The sequence below is a fragment of the Hypanus sabinus genome, chromosome 7 (genome assembly GCF_030144855.1).
Source record: "Hypanus sabinus isolate sHypSab1 chromosome 7, sHypSab1.hap1, whole genome shotgun sequence".
NCBI classification, from domain to species: Eukaryota; Metazoa; Chordata; class Chondrichthyes; order Myliobatiformes; family Dasyatidae; genus Hypanus; species Hypanus sabinus.
This window is the reverse complement of record NC_082712.1, coordinates 29,490,843-29,516,157: the sequence shown is the minus strand read 5'-3', so window position 1 is coordinate 29,516,157 and position 25,315 is coordinate 29,490,843. Positions and strand designations below refer to the sequence as shown.

General features: G+C 39.9%; 2 protein-coding genes across 3 annotated transcripts in view; both read right to left on the bottom strand.

Moving 5' to 3' along the window:
• Window positions 1-3,068: 3,068 nt before the first annotated feature.
• Window positions 3,069-6,671, bottom strand: ing2 (inhibitor of growth family, member 2). Of its 2 annotated transcripts, none has more exons than XM_059974327.1 (2): window positions 6,113-6,671; window positions 3,069-3,855 (listed from the first exon to the last, which is right to left on the bottom strand). In XM_059974327.1, the coding sequence occupies exons 1-2, from the start codon at window positions 6,240-6,242 to the stop codon at window positions 3,191-3,193; spliced, it is 795 nt and encodes a 264-aa protein (XP_059830310.1). In that variant the 5' UTR covers window positions 6,243-6,671; the 3' UTR covers window positions 3,069-3,190. The 2 variants fall into 2 exon arrangements, with proteins under 2 accessions (XP_059830310.1, XP_059830311.1); XM_059974328.1 differs by lacking the exon at window positions 6,113-6,671 and adding an exon at window positions 5,641-5,782.
• A 4,454-nt stretch (window positions 6,672-11,125) lies between these two features.
• The window catches only part of cdkn2aip (CDKN2A interacting protein), a 43,710-nt gene continuing 29,520 nt past the window's right edge, over window positions 11,126-25,315 (bottom strand). Inside the window, exon 3 of the mRNA XM_059974326.1 lies at window positions 11,126-16,945. Coding sequence (XP_059830309.1) covers window positions 15,990-16,945 — 956 coding nt within the window. The 3' untranslated portion in view covers window positions 11,126-15,989. The remainder of the gene's footprint in view (window positions 16,946-25,315) is intronic.

Genomic DNA, 25,315 nt, shown 5'->3' with positions numbered 1-25,315 from the left:
TTTATGCTCTGTGTTAGTTTTTATACACAACATTCAGGGAAGTGATTTAGAATCTTTTCCCATGTCAAAGGTATCTTCATTGTACAAACATCCCTGGCAAATATCCCATTCAGATAAAGCACAAGACTAGAAAATTCCTGATTCAGTTTCCGTAACCTGTCCAAATTTACATCTTGAAGGATATTCAGCTTGTCAAGTAACATTACTTGAAGGCTAATTTAAAGATGCAAATAGAGTATCAAGAATTCTGAACCAGTTAGATGAAAAATACATTGTAAAAGTTTTAAAAAGCATGTCTATCAAAGGTGTTTACACTGACAGCATTTCCTTCACCTTCTTGCAACATTGCAATGGATTCTACTCGGTTATTTTTGAACGAAACTTAAACGTACTAGTGGTTTGCCACAGGGAATGTTGCCAAGTCCATTGTTACTTGTCATCTGTATTAATGACCTGGTTAATGTAGTAAACTGGATCAGCAAATTAGACCATAAGAGATAGGAGCAGAATTTGGCCATTTGGCTCATCATGTCTGCTCTGCCATTTCATCTCAACTGAACCATTTTCCCTCTCAAACCATTATCCTGCCTTCTCAGTGTAACTTTTCACTCCCCAACGAATCAAGAACATAACAACTTCTGCCTTAAATACACCCAATGACCTGGCTTCCACTGCCACCTGTGGTAACGCATACCACAGATTCACCACCCTCTGGCTAAAGAAACTGCACCCATCTCTATTCTGAGACTGTGCCCTCTAGTGACTTCACCACTATAGGAAATATCCACCCTATCTAGGCCTTTCAACATTCAAAATCGTTCAATGAGAACCCCTCCCATTTTTCTAAATTCCAGTGAGTACAGGCCCAGAGACATTAAACACTCCTTGTATGGTAATCCTTTCATTCCTGGAATAACTCTCATGTACCACCTCAGATCCCTCTCCAATGTCAACACATACTTTCTTAGACAACAGGCCCAGAACTGTTCACAATACTCCAAGTAAGACCTCACCAGTGCCTTATAAAGCCCCAGCATTACATCCATATATTTGAGTCCTCTCAAAATAATGCTAATATTACATTTGTCTACCTCACCACTGATTCAACCTGCAAATTAGGCTTTAGGAAATCCTGCACAAGGACTCAAGTCCCTTTGCACTTCGAGTTTTTGAATTTTCTGTCTGTTTAGAAAACAGTCTACACTTTTGTTCCTTCTACCAAAATGCATGACCATACACTTCCTGACACTGTATTCCATCTGCCATTTGTTTGCCCATTCTTCCAATCTGTCCAAGTCCTTCTGGAGCTTCTCTACTTCCTCAAAACTACCTGCCCCTCCGCCTAGCTTCCTATTGTTTACAAGCCTGACCACAGAGGAATCAATTCCGTCATCTAAATCATTGACATATAACGTAAAAAGCAGTCCCAACACCAACCCTGACGGAACACTACTAATCACCGACAGCCAAACAGAAAAGGCACCTTTTATTCCTTCCAATCAGCTATTATCTTTCCTGTATTCCATTGGCTCGTATCCATTCACCGATTCTCCTCTGCCAATCCTGAGACCTCATTCTTAACAATTGACTCCAACATCATCCCAACCACTAAGGTCAGACTAACTGGTTTATAATTTTCTTTCTTCTGCCTCCCTTCTCAAAGACAGGAGTGAAATATGCAATTTTGCAGTCCTCCAGAAATTTACTGATGACATTAAGATTAGGGGGCATAGTGGACTGCAAAGAAAACCATCAAATCTTGCAGCAGGATCTGGGCCACAGCTGGAAAAATAGTCTAAAAAATGGCAGATGGAATATAATGGAGATAAGTGGGAAGTTTTGCCCTCTATGAGGACAAAACAGGATAGATCTTCTATAGTGAGTGGTACTTCACTGAGGAGTATAATAGAACAGAAGGATCTAGGAATACAGTTCCATAATTGCTTGGAAGTGGCATTAAAAGTAGATAGGGTTGTAAAAATGAGCTTTTCCCATATTGGCCTTCATAAATCAAAGTATTGAATACAGGAATTGAGATGTTATGATGAAGTTATATAATAGAGCATTGAAGCCTAATTTGCAGTATTGTGCATAGTTCTAGTCACCGACCTACAAGAAAGGTATCAATAATATTGAAAAAGTATAGATGAAATTTACAAGAATGTTGCCAAGTCTTGAGGACCTGAGCTATAGGGAAAAGTTGAATAGCTCAGGACAATTCCTTGGAGTGAGGGAGAATGAGGGGAAGATTTGATACAGGTATACAAAATTATGAGGGGGATAGGACAAATACAAACAGGCTTTTTCCACTGAGATTGGGCAAGACTAGAATGAGGTCATAGGTTAAGGGTGAAAGGTGAAATGTTTGAGGGGAATTTCCTGATTCTGAAAGTGGTAAATGCATGGTTGATTGCAATATTTACGAGAAATTTGGATAAGTATGTAGATGGGAAGGGTATGAAGAGCTATGGTCCAGGTGCAGGTTGATGGTGCGAGCCAGAATACAGTTCGGCATAGAGAGCCTGTTTCTGTGCTGTCGCACTCTACCTTTAAGTAACTAGTTTATCTCAATTGACCTTTCAACTACTTTGTAATAGTGGTAGTGAAGTATTAATGTTGGTCAGAATACAGAGATCTCATTGCTACAAGCAAATTATGCCTGTGCAAAAAAAAAAATGAAGCTTATTTCCCAAGTGTCTTATTTCAGTACCAAAATGTTAGCTTACTAAATATGGCCTTAAACTCAGTAACACATTTCAATACTGTACCATAAGGAGCATATCAATAGCCAATAAGACTAATCTATAAAGGACATAATGTGCAATAGTTTACAATTATTCCTGTCCATTTTCTACACCCCTGCTTTGTATTTACAATTAGTTGTTGCTCCTGCTCCCAAAAATATTCTATGCTGTACTGTGAAAATGATATCATCTAAATTAACTGTTGGAGCTCTTCTGTATGTTAAACTACTAGCAAAAAAAAAAGATCCAAATTGAACAAGAGATTACTATTAATTTAAAATCTAATTCAGTAAGTATTTGTTCACAAATGTCCATGAGTCAAAATTAATTAGTGAAAATTCAGCAAGGTTTAATACTACAGTAAAAATTGCATAGCTTCAAATACAGTTTAAGCGATATGCTTATACATGATATTAATATGAAAACCTTAAAATTAGGGGCAAGCACTATCTTGACCTCCTATCTTTTTTTGATTTCTCTATGCATTTGTCCATAGTCTTTTCAGTGTCACCTCTGCATTTTGGACAGTACCATTTGCCTTTCGGTTTATATGTTAATCCTACACAAGAAAAATGAAACCATTCAATTGGACATTCTTCATTATCACATCCTATCATTTCACCGTAAGACACCTGGTTGCAGAGGCAGTAGGTGGGCTCATTGGGATCAATCGGAAAGTCAATAGGAGAGACTTCCCTTTCTGGTCTAGCTTTAGAGCGTTTCTTTTTTGCAGATTTTGATTTCTTCTCTTTGGGCTGCTCCTCTCCCTCTTCAATTTCATTGCCAATGTGACACAATTCACGGTTTTCACTATTTTTCTGTCTACGTGGTCTTCTGGAAGGCCTTTCTGTTTGAGGTATCTCCGTTTTAACCTTCTCTATAGACTTATCGTGTTCGTTTTGGTCCTCAAAGCAATCCGAGTGACTATCCATCTGTCTCGCGCAATTCTCAACTTGCTCACTCATTTGTGTCACAATCTGAATTTTCTCATCCCCCAACTCTTGGCTGTTAATTAATGCTCTTTGGAGGTGATGCAGCAGCCGCTTCCTTTGTGTGATGTCCATTTCTTGCTTGTATTTCTCATAAGCATCATCGAGCTCCTTTAAAACTTCTGGAAGAGGGAAATAAAAGCCATATTTGCAAAGGAATTAACATGGTTCGACTTTCAGTACTCATCATTTCCCAGTATCAGAAATTAAATATGCCACAAACATTTCTGCTGCATGAAGTTCAAACAAATCCAGTGAAGAACAAGATTCTCAGATGGCTGTGGAGGCCAAATCATTGGATATATTTAAAGCATAGGTTGATAGGTACTTGATTAATACGGGTGTCAAAGGTTACAGAAGAACAGTGTTGAGAGCAAAAATAAATCAGCCATGGTTGAATAGCCAACAGACTCAATGGGCTGAAGGGCTTAATTCTGCTCCTACGTCTTACAGTCTTTTCCTAATATGTTACATAACATAAGCAGATTTATTGTCATTACAAACGAGAAAATCTGCAGATTCTGGAAATCAAAGCAATACACACAACTTGCTGGATGAACTCAAAAGACCAGGCAGCATCTATGGAAAAAAGTACTGTCGATGTTTCAGGCGGAGACCCTTCAGGACTTCTGAAGGGTCTCAGCCTGAAATGTCGACTGTACTTCGTTTCCTGCTGAGTTCCTCCAGCATTTTGTGTCTTACTGTTATTATGCCTTAGTTGGACTAAATGCTTTTATATACCCAATTAGCAAAGCTATAGCAGAATAAAGCAAATAAAAATTGGGAGTAACCCGCCCTGGAGATTATTACAGAGAAAAAAAAATTTACTCGTGGGGATGGACTGTTACCACAGAATCGTTCACTGACCATCTCAAATAAACTTAAAGATGGTATAGGAGCTACAGAGCATCATGAACAGGTCCTTCAGCTCCACCTGTCCTTGCCAGCCCTGGTGTCTAGCTGAGCTGGTCCCATTTGCCAGAGTATGACCCTAATACCCTCTTCCTCTGGCAGCCCGCTCCACATACCTACTACCATTTTGTGTGAACAACATACCCTACTAACTTTTGAAATGTTCCCTTCATTTCCTTTCATTTTTTGTTTCCACTATCCTGGAAAAAAAATACTGACCATCTACTTTACTTAACCCACCCCCAAGATTTTATAAAACTCTAGGTTATCACTGTCTTCTTTGGTCAATGGAAAACAATCTCAGCTTATCCAAATTTCTCCTTTTAATTCAACTCCTCCAGTCTAGGCAATACCCTTGTGAATTGTTTCTATATACCCTCTCTAGATTAATCACATCGTTTGACGACATCTCAACTCTTGTACACAATACCCTGAACAAAGAAGTCATCTTCTACATCACCCGGTCTTTATCACCACTTTCTTGCAGCTCTCTGTTCAACTAGACACTCTAACGATTCTGCCATTCACTGGGTGTATATCCTGCCCTCGTTTTAACTTCCCAAATTGCATATCACATTGCTCTTGTCCGAGTTAAATTCTATTTGCTATTTCCTTCCCAGTTTCCCCAGTTGATCTACATCCTGTTGTAACCTTGACTGCTCACCACAGCAATGATTTTTGGTGTCATTTGCAAACTTACTAATCCTGATGCCCACGTTTGCATTAAAATCGTTAAAATAAATGTCCAACAATATGACCAATCCCTCTGGCACACCACCACTGATTAAAAGACCTCCGATCTCAAACCCCTCGCGAAGGAAACCAATCTGGAAAACGTACAAACTCCACACAGACAGTGGCAGGAATTGAACTAGTGTCACTGAAAATGTAATAACGTTATGCTAACTGCTATGCTACAATGCGGCCTATGATTCATTTAAATCATAGACTATCTAACTTTCTTTTAAAAGAGGGAACTCAGAATAGACTTTTACCTGCCACAGCCGTCCAACTCCATAATCATTCCCCTCCTCCACATGGCATTAACTGCCTGTCATCTTAGACCCCAGTCCTCCCCCTGACGCCCCAGCAAATCCCTCTGCCCTCCCAACTTCCCCTTTGCTGGCCCCACCAACCCTACTCTCCCCTGTCGTACCCTTCTGTCCTTGCCCTGACCCTGGTGCTCCTCCCTCATCTACACTTTAGCGCCCCCGTCCTCTTCCTCCTGCCCTCCCTTTCTCCACCTATGGTCCCCTCCTCCCTATTGACCTCTCTCCTGAACTCTCCCCTATCGACCCCCTCCCCTGCAGTCTCTCCCCCCATCGACCCACTCCTCACTCTGCTCAGCCGTACTCTCCCCATATCGTCCCTTCCTTCTGCCTTCCCCTCTTTCTCTAGCACCCCCTGCTCTCCCCTCTTCCTCCTGAACTCCCGCTACTCTTCCCTTCCCAGATTCCTGTCACTCACCACAGTAGCGGGTGTCGATCTCCCTCAGGCGGGACACGCTGCGCTGCAGTTCGAGGGGCAGCGTCTCCACACTCTCCAGGTAATCCTCCACATAGCCGGACACCCGCGGCCTGTGGCACTGGGCGAGCATAGCGCGGCCAGAAGACCGTCGGCCTTCCTCCTAGCAAAAGCAACCAACCGGCTCCGCGCCTGCGCGCCGATCCGGTCCGCCCCTGAGCACGTGACTCCATCGACGGACGCGCTTGCGCGCTGCGCTCGGGCTCTTCCGGGCTGAGTCCCAGCTCGACAAAAGTGTGAAGCATCCTGAGAATGAGCCCCGTCTAGTTGATGTACGCATGCTCGGTACATTACCTGCGTAACTATTGGCTGTGACAAGTGCTGGTGCGTTCTCGCGCGCTCAGTCCGGGGACGTCTTAGCGCCAATTGCGAGCGAGCATTGGGTTGTATGCACAGCTACTCGCCCCTTACGGGTGGGCACTCGCTGCCCGTCGGGTCCAGGGACTTTCCCCTAGGCGGTTCAGAGAAACTCGTTCCCAGTGGGTAGCCTAGAAAGCAGGTCTTCAGAATGCCCTGATATCGTTCTTTCGTACCCAGCATTATAAATACCACCAACATCAGAACCACTTTAAATTTAGGACGACTATCGTAATGGAGTCGTGAAAAAGGATGCTAATTGAATCGATAACGCTTATAAAATAGGTTCTCTGATGCATTTATTCATCCACTAAGGGAATACATGAAATAGAAAACTTTAGGTATGAATAAATTATGCTAATTAGGGCAGCCGGCAGCAAAACAAATTCTTAACCGCATTTGGAAACAGTTAACCAGTCAGCAGCTGAAACGAACGCTGACAAGGGGAAAAGTGAGAGAAAATCTGCAGATGCTGGAAATCCAAGTATGTAACACACACAAAGTGCTGGAGGAACTCTACTCAGCAGGTTAGGCAGCATCTATGGAAAGGAGTACAGTCGACGTTTCTGGCCGAGACCCTAACTAAGTGATAATAAATGAATAGAAGTTGGCAAGTAAAGGGTCTCGGTAGGAAACACCGACTATTAACTCTTTTTCCATAGATGCTGCCTGGCCTGCTGAGTTCATTCAGCATTTTATGTGAGTGTTGCTTGAATTTCCAGCATCTGCAGGTTTTCTTGTGTTAATGGCAGGCAGAGACCATTACTCTGCTGCCCATGGTGGCATACAGCTGTGCGAAACGATGCATTTTGAAAAGTCAAACTAAGCTAGATTTTATAGTATGAATGGTAGGGAGTGTAACGGCACAGAGAGACCTAGGGGTATAAGTACATAGCTGGTTGAAAAGGGCGTCGCAGGTAGTGAAAAAAAGGATTTGAGCATAGTGACACACAAAATGCTGGAGGAATTCAGCAAGTCAGGCATCATCTGTGGAAATTAATAAACAGTTAATGTTCTGGCCCGCGACCCTTCTTCAGGACTGGAAAGGAAGGGAGAAGACGCCAGAATAAAAAAGTGGGGAGAGGGGAAGGAGGATAGTTAGAAGGTGATAGGTAAAGTCAGATGGGTAGGAAAGGTAAAGGACTGGAGATTAAGGAATCTGATAGGAGAGGAGAGTGGACCATGGGAGAACAGAAAGGAGGAGGATACCCAGGGGAGGTGAGAAGAGGTAAGAAGCCAGAGTGAGGAATAGAAGAAGGGAGGAATTTTTTGTACCGAAAGGAGAAATCGATATTCATGCCATCATGTTGGAGGCTACCCGGACAGAATATCAGGTGTTGCTGCTTCACCTTGAGAGTGAGCTCATCTTGACACAACAGGAGGCCATGGACCGGCATGTCACAACCGGAACAGGGATCGGAAACTCAAATGCTTGGCCACCGGAAAGTTCCGTTTTTAGCGGACGGAGGTGCGTAGTAGCCTTTATTAGTGCACTGAGTTCAGGTATTGATATTTCACAGTATGTTGCAGTTGCATAAGTAATTGGAGTATTGAGTTCAGTTGTGGTCACCCTCTTACCCGAAAGATGTGGTTAAACTGGAAAGAGCACACAAAATGTTTACGAGGTTGATGCCAGGACCAGAGGGCCTGGATTATAGTTGACGTTGACCAGGCTGTCTTTATCCTTGGAAACGTAAGAAAATGAGCCAACAACCTTACAGATTTTAATATAAAAAATGGAAGACATGGTTAATTTGGTTGCTAACAGCCTTTTCCCCAGGCCAGGGTAGACTGAAACTACCCTAATGAAGTTATCTCCCCCCCCCCCCACACACACACACACACACATAGAGTAGTGAGTATATGGAACGAGCTGGCAGAAGTGGTCGAGGCAGGTGTAATTGTACTTTTTAAGAATCACCTGGACAGATACGTAGCGGGCTGGGACTGAGAGGGATATTGACAGAATGCAAGAAGTTGGGTCGAACTGGACCTATTGGGCCGAAGAGAGCCTGTATCATTCTGTATTGCTCTATGATTCTAATCCTTGGCCTCTTGCATTTTACTATTTATGTTAGTAAAATTGGAGAAGGCAGAATATAGGTATCCAGTTTGCCACTGTCAGAAAGGTCGCAATGTGGATATTTGGATTCTGCAACATACAAATAGGTAGAGTGGGCAAAAACTTGGCAAATAGATGTAAAGGGGGTTTCTTCTTTTTTCTTTGTTACTGTTGGGAAAGGGTTTCTTTGTTTTGTTAAAAGCAGGAATGTTTCTTTGTTGCGAGAAAGTGCTGTAAACTTGTTTGGGTTAAAATTTACTGATAACGAGAATGGTATTCCTTTGTAAACCAAATTGGGATTAATGTTCTTCTGAGTCTGTAAGCTTTTGTTGACGGGCTTTTGGGCAGATCGGCGCGAGGGGGTTGAGAGAGAGGACGCAATGCTGTAAGCTGGGCGAGGATCGGACCTCAAGCGGGGGTCCGAGGCCCAGAGGTACTCCGAGGAGGGGGGATGAAGCTAGATGTGCTTGGTTGACCATTCGGAGGGTCCTGAGCTGCGAGTCGAGAAGTTCAGAGGGGATCGAATGGTGGCCAGAAGACTTCAGTAATTGAGCTCCAACGGTTGTGCACGAAGTGGTTTGGACTTTGATAAGTTTGGCGCCTTTTCTTTAATTTTCTCTTCATATATACTGTATCGTTATTAATCACTTAGTTATAGTAACCTTTATAAATTGTACTCATTTAATCGCATATGGTGTACTGTCTGTTTTTGGGTGAGGCGGGGACATCACACAGCATCCACACCAGCTGATTACCCAGTTTGGCGGGGCTGAAGGCTGCTCCCCCTAGACAAGAACGAGCTGAGCGAGCCTGAGGTGACCCAGGGGTTACATAGATTTGAATGTGGGTAAAGTCTGGAGTCACGCACGCCGATGATTCTAAAAGACTGCGATCTAAATAGAGAAAGTTTGCATGAGTAAAATGCGGAGGATTTTTGAGTTTTTCTGTGCAGTTAAGCCCACTGAGATATCTAATACAGTACTTGCATTTTAATAATTCATTCTAGAATTGCACTGTCCCTCACTGAGTTCAACTGTTCCTTAGTAGTATTCAAGATCTTACTGACTTCTGTCTTCCCTAAAGGGCCACTCTTGACAATATACTTAGGTGACCTTTTTATTAGGAATGGGAGTGAAATCCCATTCTTTTACTTTTCTACTGTTGTAGCCTATCCATTTCGAGATTCCACGTGTTGTGGGTTCAGAAATGCTGTTCTTCACACTTTTGCTGTACACTCTCACCTTCTCCACTCTGTCCGTTCTCCCCTGACCTCTCTCATTAACAAGGTATTTTGCCCACAGAATACTACTCATTCGATGTTTTTTTTTTAAAAAATCACATAATTTTCTATAAAATCGAGTAACTGTTGTGTGTGGAAATCCCAAATAAGCAATTTCTATGATGCTCAAACCAAACATCATTCCACGGTCAAAGTCACTTAAGTCACATTTCTTCATTCCATAGTTTGGTCTTTAACAAATGAACCTCTTGGCCATGTCTGCATGCCTTTTAAACATTGAGTTGCTACCACGATCAGCTTTTTACCTATTTGCATTAATGTACATGTACCTATTGAAGCGGCTACTGAGTGTAATTATGAAATGCCATGGGGATTTACTTAATCTTGTCCACCAGTGATACTTCATATTTTTCCCGAGTTTCACTTCATTATATCTTCCTTTATCCTTCTGCTCAAAATACCTTGACAACCAGGGTTCTTTGGAATTGCTGCCCTTAACTCCTTTGAGAAAGCTTTGGCTCTGAATTCTCATTAGTCTACTTGTGAATGACTTGCAGGTTTTCCTAGTCTACTATTGCCAGGCTGTGTCTAAATATATTGAAATCTTCTTCCCCAATTTAGCACCAGAAATACTAGACTATCTTTATTTCTTTCCATAATAATTACCTTGCAACTTCAGAGTTATGATTACTGTCTCCAAATACTCACATTATCACTTTAACCATTTACCCATTAATGTTTCCAACATCAGGTCCAATTTTAATAGAAACCTTCACTATAAAACCAGCCACTTCTGCCTGCATATTTTTGTGGTCCACTTCCAGAAAGCCACAATGGTTTCCATAAACTAATCAATTACCATTCAAATAATATGTTCTGAAATATACAATATTTGTATATCTATATAGAAAATTCCATCACTATTGTATTTAGATCAATCTCAGTCCATCTGTATTTTCTAGTAGTCAAAGACATTCTGGTTTCTCAGCATATTTCAAGAGCCTCATCTTAAATTTTCAAATCTGTCCTTTGGCCTATTCCACTCTAAAGCAAAAGTTTGAAGCAATCAGCTTCAAATGGGACAAAATAAGACTTGACATTTTATATCAGAGCCCTCGGTCAACTGTCGCCCTCCACTGATTCAGCTTGACCTGTCAAACGCATTTCAATTCCTTGGGAAGTTTAACCATTTTTTCTTTATTTTTTTTTCCATATGAAGTGCTTTGATGCATCTTCCTTTCTGCAAGAATAAATTTATAATACACAAAAAATAAAAACTCAACACTACATCAGGAAACACAGAAGAAAGAAGAAAATGTTTTATTAAAAGAGTACAAAACAAAAAGAATGGATGCTTTTGTTTTATACAAATATATCATTTTAGAAATCAATTTACATAAACATATAAAGCAGTTTAGAAAGGTCCACACCAAACCTAGCATTAAAAACTGTTGTTACATTTACAACTCTGTAATAGATTACAGACAAAACAATTGAACTCACAATATTGTAGTAGAATACAACACATCAGTAGTTTTTGTTTAAAAAATATATTGCCAGATATTGATATCAATTCAGTACAAATAACCTTCAAAAATGAGAGCTTCTAGTGTGTCAAATGTATTGGCGAGATAAGTGAACCTAAGTCAGTGTACCCTGTCAAACAATGGCATCACGGTGTTATTATGCTCAGCTAGTTCCATCATATCATTTAAATCTATTTATTTATTTATTGAATGCCCAACTTCATACTCCCAATACTGGTACTCTACCCCAAGCATTGTCACAGTAATGAATGATCAAGAAGGAAGATGAAATACAACAAAGATGCTCTTTGAAAGGGTGTAAAATTCTTGCAAAGCTGTGGGAATTCTAGGTCCACCACCACTCAAAATCAAGGCACAGCACTTAGTCTGGGAGTGAACTTGAAATTCCATTATTGGCAATATGTAGAGGTCCAGTGGAAATGGTGGCACCACCTCACAAACTATCCACCCACCCCATCAAGATTCTCGTGCTCTACCTGTGAATCCCACAAAGGATCTATCCATCATTTAAGAATATCCAAAACTGGAGTAGAAGCAAGTCCTGCTCAACGCCTAGTAACAGCAAGAAAGCAAAGAACAAACAGAGGAAAGAATTTGTCCTGAATGAACAGGAAGCTGTCTGTGCCAGAAATATTAACTCCTTTATGATAGGATCAGAATCCGCTATGGACCATTAGTGCTTTCAAACATGCAAAATAACAGTTTAGAAATTGCTGGCAACTCAATCTAAAACAAAAATGTACTAAACCGAAAAAGGAGAAAATCTAATTTTGTCTGCTATTCTAGACTAGCCTTACCTTCATGTTCATTTACATTAGTTGTTAGAATAGCAAGGCAGGCCTCTACACTGTTAATACAACATTTTTAACATTTCAAAAAGCAGTTAGCTGATTACATTAAATGGTGGTGGTGGGGGCACAAATTTGCATCATGAAATACAATTTTGACAATATTCTTTCTCATATTACCTTGGTCCTGGACTAAACAATACAACAAAGTACTTGAACTATTAACTTACACTGCTAGTACACCATGAGCATAAGAAAAAAGTATTCATAATTTTTTTTGAAGAATTTGAGATTAATGCTTTAGCTAAAGATTCATTGTCAGGATACAAACCTTAATATTAGGTGAACTAACATCAAAGTTCAGAAATTTTGCAATTATTATTTTTTTCTTTCCCAGAATGATTTGAGAGCAACCTTCCACAAAGTGCCAAGTAATAATAACTAGAAATAAAACTCAACTGGGTAGCCCATCTGTCAATCCTTCTGTGATATTGCTTCAGTTTTAAAAAAAAATTCTATTAACACAGATGGACAAGCTTTACAGCTCTGCATTTTTCAACTCTTGTTTACTTGTATCTTCATTCAGATTATTTCATAGATTTTATTCATTTCTTTACATTTTGCCCTTCTATTTGCCCCATGAACACTGTGTCTTTACTCTCTCCCACCCTCTCTGCAACTTAAAGCCAACTTTTCTAATCTCTTTGCCAGTGCCATTTTCTATGTTTGTTATTTCAGTTTTCCAGCATTTGCTGTTTATATTTTTTGATTATCCTTAACATTTAGTTACAACCAATCTGCACCGACATACAAAATACAAAAGTGCAGCACTTCCTTCATTTCTCAGTGGAAAGGGACAAACTAAATAGGAAAAGCACTGCCAAATAAACTACATCTGACCTCAACTAAAGGTGTAACACTGCAACTTTTTAAAAAGCAGCCCACTCATGATTTGATTTGCACATTTGTGTAGGTCTTCAATGGTGTTGGCCATTAAGTATTGCTCTCATGGGTGGCAACCATTTGTTTGGCCTTATTTTTCTAATATCAACTTTATGCTGTTCAAATGAAAAAGGTCAGAAAAGGGATTCACAGACACAAAAGCGATTTGCTATTCGCACTATCTATAATTTCAACTTTGATTTAAATTCACAAAAGATGAATCATTGTTATTCAATATACACATTCCATCTGAACCCAAAATAGCAACATATCGATAGAATAGACTTTACTTTTAGATACGTTTAGGCAAAACATAAAAGCAGACACTGGTATGTGTTGTTTCCGGATTAAAGATCAAAACCCGTTTTTAGGAGGTTAACAGTCAAATGTATTTAGCATAGAATTCTGAAAACACCATTTCTGAAGAAAAATTAATACTGTCGGGTCCTTGTTATTTTACAGACACGATGCAACCAAACTTTTTCTGAAATAGTGATGACCCTAATCCAAATACTTCTGGCCATTATTTCTGTTTTTAAAATATGCTCAGTGGAGCATTTTTCATTGAAATTAACTTGAATGAAAATTAAAACAAATAAAGCTTGACCATCTCATTACTAAAGCATATCAGTTGCATTTGAGACAGAAGATTATTTTAATCCATTAACTATAATCTTACTTCATTTTAAGAGACATTACTCATCTACATGATATTCATTCATGGTAGGAAGACGTGGGAAAGTGGTAAAAGATAATCAGTGCATAGAACAGCATCGTTCACAAATTCAGAATTGGAAGAGAACTCAAATTTGCGGACAACACCAAATTTATGCAGTAATATCGGAGGGCGAAAAGTAATACATAGAATTGCTGTTGAACATGTTTTTGAGGCAATATATTTTGGTAGGAAGAATAAGGAAGCCACTCAGAAAGTGCTTGAAAGTGGAAAAGCAAAGGTATTTTAAAGCACAGATCCATAACTCACCTGAACAAAACAGATTACCTGATTCTAGAACACAGAGGCTGTATCTAAAATGAAAAAAAAATCAAGTCTTGGAAGGGTCTCAGCCCTAAACGCACTGCCTAACCTGCTGAATTTCTCCAACATTTTGTGTGTTGCAAGATTGCATGCTTTTCTCTAGTGAAACAGAGACCAATGGATGATTTGATATAAAAATTAGGAAATTATTTGATAGGGTAGAGATATTCTCAGATTTAGGAGTTTGGAGCACAGGCAAAATAAGATAATTACCAATAAATTCCAATAAAATTCAGAACTAATTAGTATCCTTTGAGTTAATAATTGTGGATTTCTTGGCATATATTTAGATGCAATCTAATGATTAGATCTGGTTTACATGTATCACAGGAGAAAACAAATACAAAGCTTGCATACAATGAATGAAACATTGACCATCATCTGCAATTAATCTTCATAAAACCACTTTTCTAATTATTACATTCTAAAACAAATAAATTAATGAAGTATTACTGATTTCCATAAATCCAAGGAGATAATACAAATTTCACATACTCATCACAATATAATGGAACCTCTGTTAAATATCCATCCAGTATCTGATCAGGATTAAAGAAACAGTCAAAAATATTACATTAAAACTGAGTTTCTAATGTGTGACTGGGCTGCAACAATGGCAATCGTGTCTTTATTATCTACAGCTCAGTTTATCTTATAACATGTTGGTACTGTCTATACACACCAGTATTAAGGCCGAAAAGCCTGGAACCAAATACAAATCTTGCCAATTGTAGATTCTAAAAATTTTAAACCATATCATTCAGATTCTTGCAACCTAATGAAAAGACCATTGCATTGGATCGTTAATTAAAACATTATTTTGGATTCAATACACTTCCTATCATTCACCACTCATGCCTCCCTGATCCTTTTATAAATATTCATCTCTATTAGATAGATGAGTTAAATCTAGATAAGAGCAGAGGGCAAGATATTTACATTATGACCAAAGCAGAAAATTATAAATAGCAAAGAAAGAAATGTGCAGAGTATTAAAGTAATTGGGACTGTACTTAAAACTGAATTGTATGCAACATTACTTTAAACAGAAATAGAGCACACATTTTCACAATACATTTTAAAAAGACTAGAAAATCAGGACAATAAAAATGATATGAATACTCCTTCTACACTAACTCGTGGAGGTGTGCATCTGAGAATAAAGCTATTCAAATTTGGGAATAAAGCATAGGGCTCTCCTACCTCAAGATGCAGATTTCATCACTTTTCTTCCCACACTGATTTGACTATCTTGAATGTCATTTTAGAAAAGTAGGCATTTAAATTGGATTTTTTTTATATCAATAAAAATTATCTACCAGTTTTGACTGCCTGTGATCAATTCCAATCCACACTAAAATCACAATCATGTTTAAATAAAGCAACTCTATTACAGTGATGAGTTTGGAACATAAAATTATACAACATTTTAACCTCTGTAAAGCTAGTTTAAAAATGTACCCTAGCCTGACTTACAGATGGAAAGATTCTTGCGGTCTTATTGTATTTGCTAGAGCTATGCTTTTGTGTTTTTCCTTTAGAACAATCGGTAGCAATGGGAAAATTACAACAATTTGAAGAGTATTTCAAGACCAATGTTTATTGACAGAATAATAGATTTATAATAACAACCTAAAAATAATCTTACTTGGGTAATTCTATCGATTTGAGAAACTGTCGGGCAATGCAGCTTTAATCTGGTGTTAACAGAAATTCAAATCATAAATTTAACTGCAGTGCCTCGCTTTTACAATCAAGTAACAAACGGATTTCAAATTTTTAATATGTATTCATATATATAAAATATTTCCAATTAACTCATTGAAGTAACATTTACAAGTACATTTACCTTGTAGAAGATTCTAAAGGATTCATTAATGCAGGAGCTAAGTTTAACCGATGTATGTCATCACTCAAAAGTACTAAATCCTCAATTTCATTTCCTTTGAATTTTCTTTTACAAGTCTTCACTGTAACCTTGTGTTTCAAAAATAATTTCACAGCCTCCTTAGCAGCCATATCCTTGGCAGTCACTTTGCATTTACCATATCCTGTAGCTAGATAAACAGATTTACACCGTAATTCACAAACAATTCCTTCACGGGCAGAGCTTTGTGGTAAATGCAGCTCAGATATATCTTTCAAGGGAACACAGATACTTTCAAGTGTTTCCTTGTTTGACTGTATGCAGTTACTCAAAATAGTTAAATGGTTAATTTCATTGCTGAAACCACCAGCTGACACCAGCTTCCATGCTATAGCTTTGTAGAGTTTGTTGTAAAATGTTTGCTTCTCTTTTATAGCTTCAGGAGTTAAATTGATCACTGTAATGGGGGACTTGCAACTCTGTGAAACAGATGGCTGTGCTGCCTTCTGGGAATTTGTCACAGGGACAGGGCGATCAACAACATCTAAATGAACAGCCGGCTTAGCCTCCACAGCATTAGGTGAGAAGTTCTTAATCTGCGCCGGAGATTCAGAACGATGCGGCAATGTTTGCTGATGAGTAACTGGAACCTGCGCAGGTGTGCTAACTTTCTTCACTTCATTTTCTTTTGGGATTTGCTGGACCTCTTTTTGATTTGAGTCAGTGGATGGTGCAGGACAGACTGGAACCTGCACCTGAGGTTCAGGCAAAGGATCTGCTGGCTCACTGTCAGGAAAACCATCCAGACCTGGAATTTTATTGGGATCGACATCCTGGCTGCCATTTCCAGTAGATTCAGACAATGAAGGAAATGCAATGGCTTTTTCTTCTTCAACTGCTTTTTTCTTAATGCAAGGTTCTTCTTTAATCTTTTCTGGAAAACAAAAATAATTATGCAGGATCATTATTATCCTTCAAATCAAAGCTTTCTTTTTGAATTTTATCAAAAATATTATCCCTAAAACTTAAAAACACCAGCAATTCGGGCTCTACAGTTGAGCAATATGGATGCAATTTACTCTGCAATTTAAAAAAAACGCTGAGTAAGTGGCTGAGTAAGTCAGTAACAAGAATTTAAATGTGCAGGGATCACACAGTTCAGATTTATAATTACGGTCACCAGCTTATGGAGAATGAGACAGCCTTTTGCTACAAGCACCTCTGAGACTTTCCTGCATAACTAGAAAATCTCTAAAATTCTGAAGGTGGATGGCAATAGTTAAAATTTTATTCAAACATACTTTCTCAGCATTTTTTTCTTTAATTGAACAGTCAAAGGTATGGAGACACAAGAGAAGGGAGATACAACTACAAGACATGGGAGCAGAATAAGGTCATTCAGCTTGCTCCGCCACTTCATTATGGCTAAACCCGGATCCCAGTCGACCCCATACACCTGCCTTCTTACCATATCCTTTGATGCCCTGACCAAACAGGAAACAATCAACTTCTGCATGAAAAATACCATGGACTTAGCCTCCACTGCAATCAGTGTCAGATTCACTACTCTTCAGCTTAAAAAGTTCCTCCTTACCTCTGTTATAAACAGTTGTCCTTTAATTTTGAAGTTGTGCCCTCTAGTTCTGGATGCCCCCACCATAAGAAACATCCTCTCCACATCCACCCTATCTAGTGCTTTCAATATTCGGCAGGCTTCAAAAGGATCACCCCGCCCCCGCATTCTTCCAAATTCCAGCAAGCAGGCCCAAAGCTGTCAAACCCTCCTCACATGTTAACCTGTGCATTCTTGGAATCATCCTCATGAACCTCCTCTGGACTCTCTCCAATGACAACACATCCTTTCTGAGATAGGGGCCCCAAAACCGTTGGCAATGCTTCAAGTGCGGCATGACTAGTGTCTTGTAAAGGCTCAGCATCATCTCCCTGATTTTATATTTTATTCCCCTTGAAATAGATACCAACATTGCATTTGCCTTCTTTACCAGAGACTCAACCTGTAAATTAACCTACTGTGAGTCTTGCATGAGGATTCTCAAGTCCCTCTGCACCTCTGATGTTTGAACCTTCTCCCCATTTAGATAATACTTTGCTCTTTTGTTCCTTTTACCAAAACGCATTATCATACATTTCAGAACACTGTATTCCACTTGCCACTTTTTTGCGCATTCTTCCAATTTGTCTCAGTCCTGCTGCAATCGCATTGCTTCCTCAGTACTACCTACTGCTCCACGTATCTTCGAATCATTCACAAACTATGCCACAAACCCATCGATTCCATTATTCAAGTCATTGACAAACAATGTGAAAAGTAGTCGTCCCAATACTGACCCAGGGGAACATCACTGGTCACCGGCAGCCAACCAGAAAAGGCCCCTTTTATTCCTACTCGCTGCCTCCTGCCTGTCAGCCAATATCGTGCACTATCCTTGCCAATTTATTTTCTATAACAAAATATGGCAGAGGAGACACAGCTGTTCCTGAATTGCTGAGTATTTTGCCTTCAGACTTCTGTACCTTCTTCCTGAGGGTAACAAGAAGAGGGCATGCCCTGCGTCATAGGGATCCTTTATAATGGACGACAACTTTTGAGGTACTGCTCCTTGAAGATGTCTTGGATACTACGGTGGCTAATACCCAAGATGAAGCCGACTAAAATGTAGCCACAGTTAAACAAAAACTTCTGTTAAGTGAGGCAAAGTTATCCCCTTTGCCTTGAGAAATTATTGAAATAAAGCTAAGTTCAAACCCCAGCTATGCCTGCATTTTGTCGGAAATGTTAAGAACTCTTATGTTCCAAGACTATGTTGGTAATGCTCCCTTCTCATTGACTGCATTGTTGCCGCTTCCTGCCCCATGCTGAGCAGAGCAATTTCATCAAGTTTGCCTCCAACTTCCATCTTGCCCTTGAATTTACTTGGCCCATCTCTGACACCTCTCTTCCCTTTCTTGATCTTTCGGACTCCATCATTGAAGATAGATCATCTACCACCATTCTTTACATTGGCTCTTGGTAATCTTTTTTGCACCTCTTTCCACTTTGTAACTTGTAAAAATACTATTCCCTTCTCTCACTCCAACGCCTCTGCTGCATCTGTTCTCAGAATGAGGCTCTCCATCTCAGAACATCTGAGATGTCCTCACTTTTCAGATAATAGTTTTTCCCTTCCACCATTATTAATGCTGCCCTCACCTGCATCTCCTTCATTTCCCATATGTTGTCTCTCACCCCAACCGACAGGATCCTATCAGTAGGCACATTCCACGCACCCCACCTGCTTTCCACGGGGATCATTTGCTCTCTACCTGACTTCCTTTGTTCACTCATCCCTCTCCAACAGATCTCCCTCCCGGCGTTTATCCCTGCAATTGTGACAAGTGCTACTCCTGCCCTTACAAGAAGTTATTCGAATTAATACAAACAAGAGAGTTTGAGATTTCTCCTGTAATCTTTCAACCTTTCTAAGCAAAACAAACTTTGAAAAGTTACAAGCTTCCCACAAATCCAGATCCATAAAGTCAAAAATTTCAGAGAAGCAGCTATAAAGATGCCCATTTTTGTTCAGACACAGCATGGAGCAGGCCCTTCTGGCCCTGTAACCCACCTTTTTAACCCTAGCCTAATCACACAATTTACAACAACCAATTAACTGACTAACCAGTACATCTTTGGATTGTGGGAGGAATCCAAAGCACCTGGAGAAAATCCACGTGGTCATGGGGAGAATGTGCAAACTCCTCACCGGAACTGAATTCTGAACTCCGTAATACCCCGAGCTGCAGCAGTCTCATGCTAAATGCTGCCCAAATCATTATGGGAAATGATAAAATCCTACAAGCGGAGTAATCATTACTTTACACAGTAGGAACACTATTGTTCTGCAGCAGTTCACAACATACCAAACTTAGTCATAATTGATGAGCAGAATGCATGTTAAAAATGTAAATCAATTGCCTATCCTGCAAATGACATGCCATTACGGATAGGCAGAACTATCATCATCAGCAAGGACAAGTCAGCATACAGAGAGGAGGGGGAGCGGCTAACGGACTGGTGCAGAGCCAACAACCTGTCTCTGAACGTGAACAAAATAAAAGAGATGGTTGTTGACTTCAGGAGGGCACGGAGCGCCCACTCCCTGCTGAACATTGACGGTTCCTCAGTAGAGATCATTAAGAGCACCAAATTTCTTGGTGTTCACCTAGTGGAGAATCTCACCTGGTCCCTCAATACCAGCTCCATAGCAAAGAAAACCCAGCAGTGTCTTTACTTTTTGCAAAGGCTGAGGAAGGTCCATTCCCACCCCCCCCACCCCCCATTCCCATCACATTCTACAGGGGCTGTACTGAGAGCATCCTGAGCAGCTGCATCACTGCCTGGTTTGGAAATTGCACCATCTTGGATCGCAAGACCCTGCAGCGGATAGTGAGGTCAGCTGAGAAGATTATTGAGGTCTCTCTTCCCACCATTACAGACATTTACACTACATGCTGCATCCGCAAAGCAAACAGCATTATGAAGGACCCCATGCACTCCTCATACAAACTCTTCTCCCTCCTGCCGTCTGGGAAAAGACGGGCTCTCACGACCAGACTATGTAACAGTTTCCTCCCCCAAGCCATCAGACTCCTCAATACCCAGAGCCTGGACTGACATCCTTACTGCCCTCTACTGTGCCTATTGTCTTGTTTATTATTTATTGTAATGCCTGCACTGTTTCGTGCACTTCATGCAGTCCTGGGTAGGTCTGTAGTCTAGTGTAGCTTTTTTCTGTGTTGTTTTTACATAGTTCAGTCTAGTTTTTATACTGTTTCATGTAGCACCATGGTCCTGAAAAATTTTGTCTCGTTTTTACTGTGTACTGTTCTAGCAGTTATGGTCGAAATGACAATAAAAAGTGACTTGACCTGATAGTTGTAAGCATGGAAATATTCATCTGCACCAATCACATTTACCTCTCACCTTGCCATTAACTCTGTCCCTACACTCTCATTTTCTCTGCCACCGAACAATACTGGAGCAATTTACACCAGTCAATTAACCTACCAGCGATTATGCTGTATGTCTTTGGCATGAAGAAAAAACTGAAGCCATATGCCCACAGGGAGAAGGTGCGAACTCCACAAAGACAGCATCCAAGATCAGGATCAAAACCAGTGTCTGCAGCTGTGAGCAGCAGTATGAACCATTTACACTAATGTACCACCTACTCCAAAAATGAAAATTTACTATACAGCCCTTATCTGCGGGTTTCACATGTGCAGATTCAACCAACCGCGGATCGGGAAAACCAGGAAGCTCTCCCTCCAGCACTTGTTGTTTGAGCACATACAGACTTTTGTTTCTTGTCATTATTCCCTAAACAATACAGTATAACAACTATTTACACAGCGTTTACATTGTATTAGGTATAAGTAATCTAGAGGTGATTTAAAGTATGTGGGAGGATGTCACCGCAGATTGGGAATCGAAAAAAGTGGAAGTTCTCTCTCCAGCACTCGTCGTTTGAGCAGGTACATCCGATATTATTTAGCGTCAGTTAGTCAAGCGTTTGTCTTGGTATATAGTATATGTTTTGCCTTTCAATTCACATAAAACTCTTAAGTGTATGTATTCTTAAGAAACTATTAAGAAACTCCAAGCCAACCATTACAATGTAAAGAAAAGTTAATCAGAGCTTTTTTTGTCACCAGAGCTGTAAATATTAAAGTATAATGCCTACTACCTAAACTATAATGTATTTCACAATGTATTTCACATCAAAAAAATCCATAAAACCAAAAAGCTGAATAAGGGATTATAGTACAAAAAAAGGATAAACCTTTAATCTAAAGAGGAATTGTGAAAGTATTCAAGGTCCCCACACCTTATGAAACTTCATGTCTGAATTAAGAAGTGAATAATGGATCTTTTCAAGATCTAAACAGGACATAATATCACTAAGCCACTGAGCATGAGTGGTTGGGGCAACATCTCTCCATCTAAGAACTAACCGTCTAGCCCGGGGGTCGGCAACCTGCGGCTCCCGAGCCATTTGTGGCTCTTTCACCTCTGTGCTGCGGCTCCCTGTGGCTTTGGGAAATAATTGGTCAGTATTTAATTAAAATGTATTTTATGTTAGTTTGTTAGCTTTTGAAATGTAATTCTAAATTTGAAGATTATGGTGATCTTGTACAATCTAAGTGTGGCGACACATTTCCTGGCACATCCGAAACGGCTCACAATTAGCCAGCATTCCGGCTAAGGGAGATAGCCTACGGGGGTTTGTGAGTACGCGTCTTTTGCAGCATCTGCGTCCATGGGGGCTGGGTTGAGGGAGGCTTAAAAGCAAGGCTGTTTAGTTCGAATAAAGTTATTCGACTGCAGTTTACTGACTGCGTGAGCACACCGCTACAACGTGTTTTTATCGCTATTAATATACGTCACCACTGCCAATACCTGACACCCGCCAGTGCGCGATTTCTTTAATTTTTCGATCCAAGGTAAGCCAACTATGGAGAATTCTAAAAAAAGAAAAGTGACTGAAGAAAACAGAACGTTTAATGATACGTGGACAGATTCATTTGCTTTCACTGTTGACGAGACTGGTTTACCGGTATGCTTAATATGTAATGAGAAACTAGCAAACAACAAAAAGTCAAATGTCGCAAGGCATTTCCAGGATAAACACGCAGCCTTTGCTCAAAAATATCCGGATGGAGATGAGAGAAAAAAAGCCGTTTCGGAACTGATGCGGAAGGTTGATCTGAGCAAAAATCATTTCCAGAAATGGATGAAGTCTGGAAAATCAACGACATACGCCAGTTATATTGACGCTCAGGAAATAGTCAGGCACGGGAAGCAGTTTACAGATGGTGAATATATAAAAGAATCTTTCATTAAGATTTCAGAACATCTATTCACGGACTTTAAAAACAAGAGTGAAATTGTGCAGAAAATCAGGGATATGCCCCTCTCTGCAAAGACTGTCAAAGACAGAACCATAAAAATGGCAGAAGACATCACAAGACAGCAAATTAAAGACATCAATTCAGCTGTGGCCTACTCGATTGCCTGTGACGAGTCTAAAGACAAAGGTGATATTGAACAAATAGCGTTGTTCTGCCGGTATGTAAACTCTGCCGGGCCACAGGAAGAACTGATTGAGTTGATACCTCTAAAAGACCAAACACGGGGGGAGGACATCTGTGAGGCTGTCTTGAATTGTTTAAGAGCCAAAGGAATAAAGACCACCCATCTGGTGTCAGTAGCTACTGATGGGGCACCTGCTGCACAACAAAGTCCAGTGGCTGTCCAAAGGGGAGGTGCTGAAACGCTTTGTCGCGTGTCTGGAAGAAGTGAAAACTTTCCTGGGCAGCAAAGGGCTCAACTTTCCTGAGCTGGAACAGCCAGAGTGGCTGGAAAAGCTACACTTCATGGTAGACATGACAGCGCACCTGAACACGCTGAACACAGCTCTTCAACGGGGTAAGGATGTACAGCCCTGCACATGTTGGAGGATGTTTTGGCATTCGAGCGCAAGTTGACGTTGCTTGCCAGAGATTTACAGAAAGGCACATTGTCTCACTTCCCCAATTTGAGAGAGTTCAAACAAGGTCACGACATGATAAATTCGGAGTATTTACATTCTGCAATCATCGCAATGCAAACATCGTTTGGGAAACGCTTCTGTGAGTTCAGAGAGGAAAAAAACACATTATCCTTCCCGGTCACTCCCCTAAGCATTGATCCATCCCTACTGAATACGACTGCATTGTCAGGTGTGAGTCAATCTGAACAAGGATGATAAATATTTTAATTGCCTATTATTTTGCGTATATTCATATGTTTTCATTGTTCAGTGAAATAGTCCTTTTATTTTTCAGGTTGACAGCTGGCTGACGTTATTTTTGGTTTGCTGCTGGCGGCAAATTTAAGTTTGGCGTTTTTCATAAATACAAGAAGGACTCAAATAGACGTTGAGTATTTTACTTAAAAGTAACCTTCAACCCAACGTCTTTTTTTCGGAGTTCAAAATGTTTTTGTTGCATGCAGAAATGTAATTTCATTTTCTCTGCAGGAGTTCATCAATTTCATAAATGCAACACATTATAGTTTGTTTATACATAGCATAAAGGCAAAACAAAACGTTGTATGCAGTGTTATTTCATTTTAAATGTCAAGCGGGTTTTGCGGCTCCCAGTGTTTTCTTTTCTGTGGGAAACGGGTCCAAGTGGCTCTTTCAGTGGTAAAGGTTGCTGACCCCTGGTCTAGCCAAAAGAGATGCAAAAGATAATGTTCAACGTTTAGTTGGACTCAAATGCATGTCAACTTCACCCAAGGTGCCAAAAAGAGCAATCAAAGGGTTAGTTTTTAATGGCAATTAAGAATATGAGATAAAGTTAAAAAAAAAATCTCTCCAAAATTTCTCCAAACTAGAACAGGCCATATACATATGAATAAGAGAAGCCTCATCCCCTTTACACTTATCACAAAAGGGAATAATATCAGGATAGAACTGTGATAATTTAGTTTCAGACATATGAGCCCAATGTACAACCTTGAAATGCAAAAGGCAGCGGTGAGCACATAAAGAGGTTGAGAAAGCTGATTTAAGAATTGAATCCCAAACCTTATCAGGAAGAAATATTTAAATCATGCTCCCAGGCAGTTCTGATTTTATCAAAGGGTTACTCAAGGTTACTAACTTATCACAAATAGTAGATATTAAACATTTGCCCAATGGGTTTATACAAAGAAAGAAGTCCACAACATTTGTCTTGGGCATCTCAGGAAAGTTTGATATTAAAGGGTTAATAAATGTCTAATTTGAAGATATCTAAAGAAATGAATATTAGGTAGGTTAAACTTTGCAGATAGTTGTTCAAAAGTTGCAAAACGATTATCAATGAAAAGATGTTCAAAGCACCTAATGCCCTTTCTGTACCAGTCATGAAATGTTAAGTCTTGCATAGAAGGTCGAAAAAGATGGTTATGTAAAGCAGGGCAAGAAAGAAAGAAACTGTGAAGGACATTATATTTTCTGAACTGAGCCCATATTCTCAAAGTATGTCTAACAGGCGGATTAACAACTAGTCTAGGCAAATAACAAGGAAGTGCGGATTCAAGAAGTGCAGAAATGGAGAAATCCTTACTAGAGTTCAACTCCATTGCCACCCATTTTGGGCAGTCACGCTGATTATGAAAGAAAGACAACGTACATTGGCTGCCCAATAATATAAATGAAAATTAGGCAAGGCCATGCCATCTTTCCTTTTAGGTTTTTGAAAGTGAACTTAATTAAGT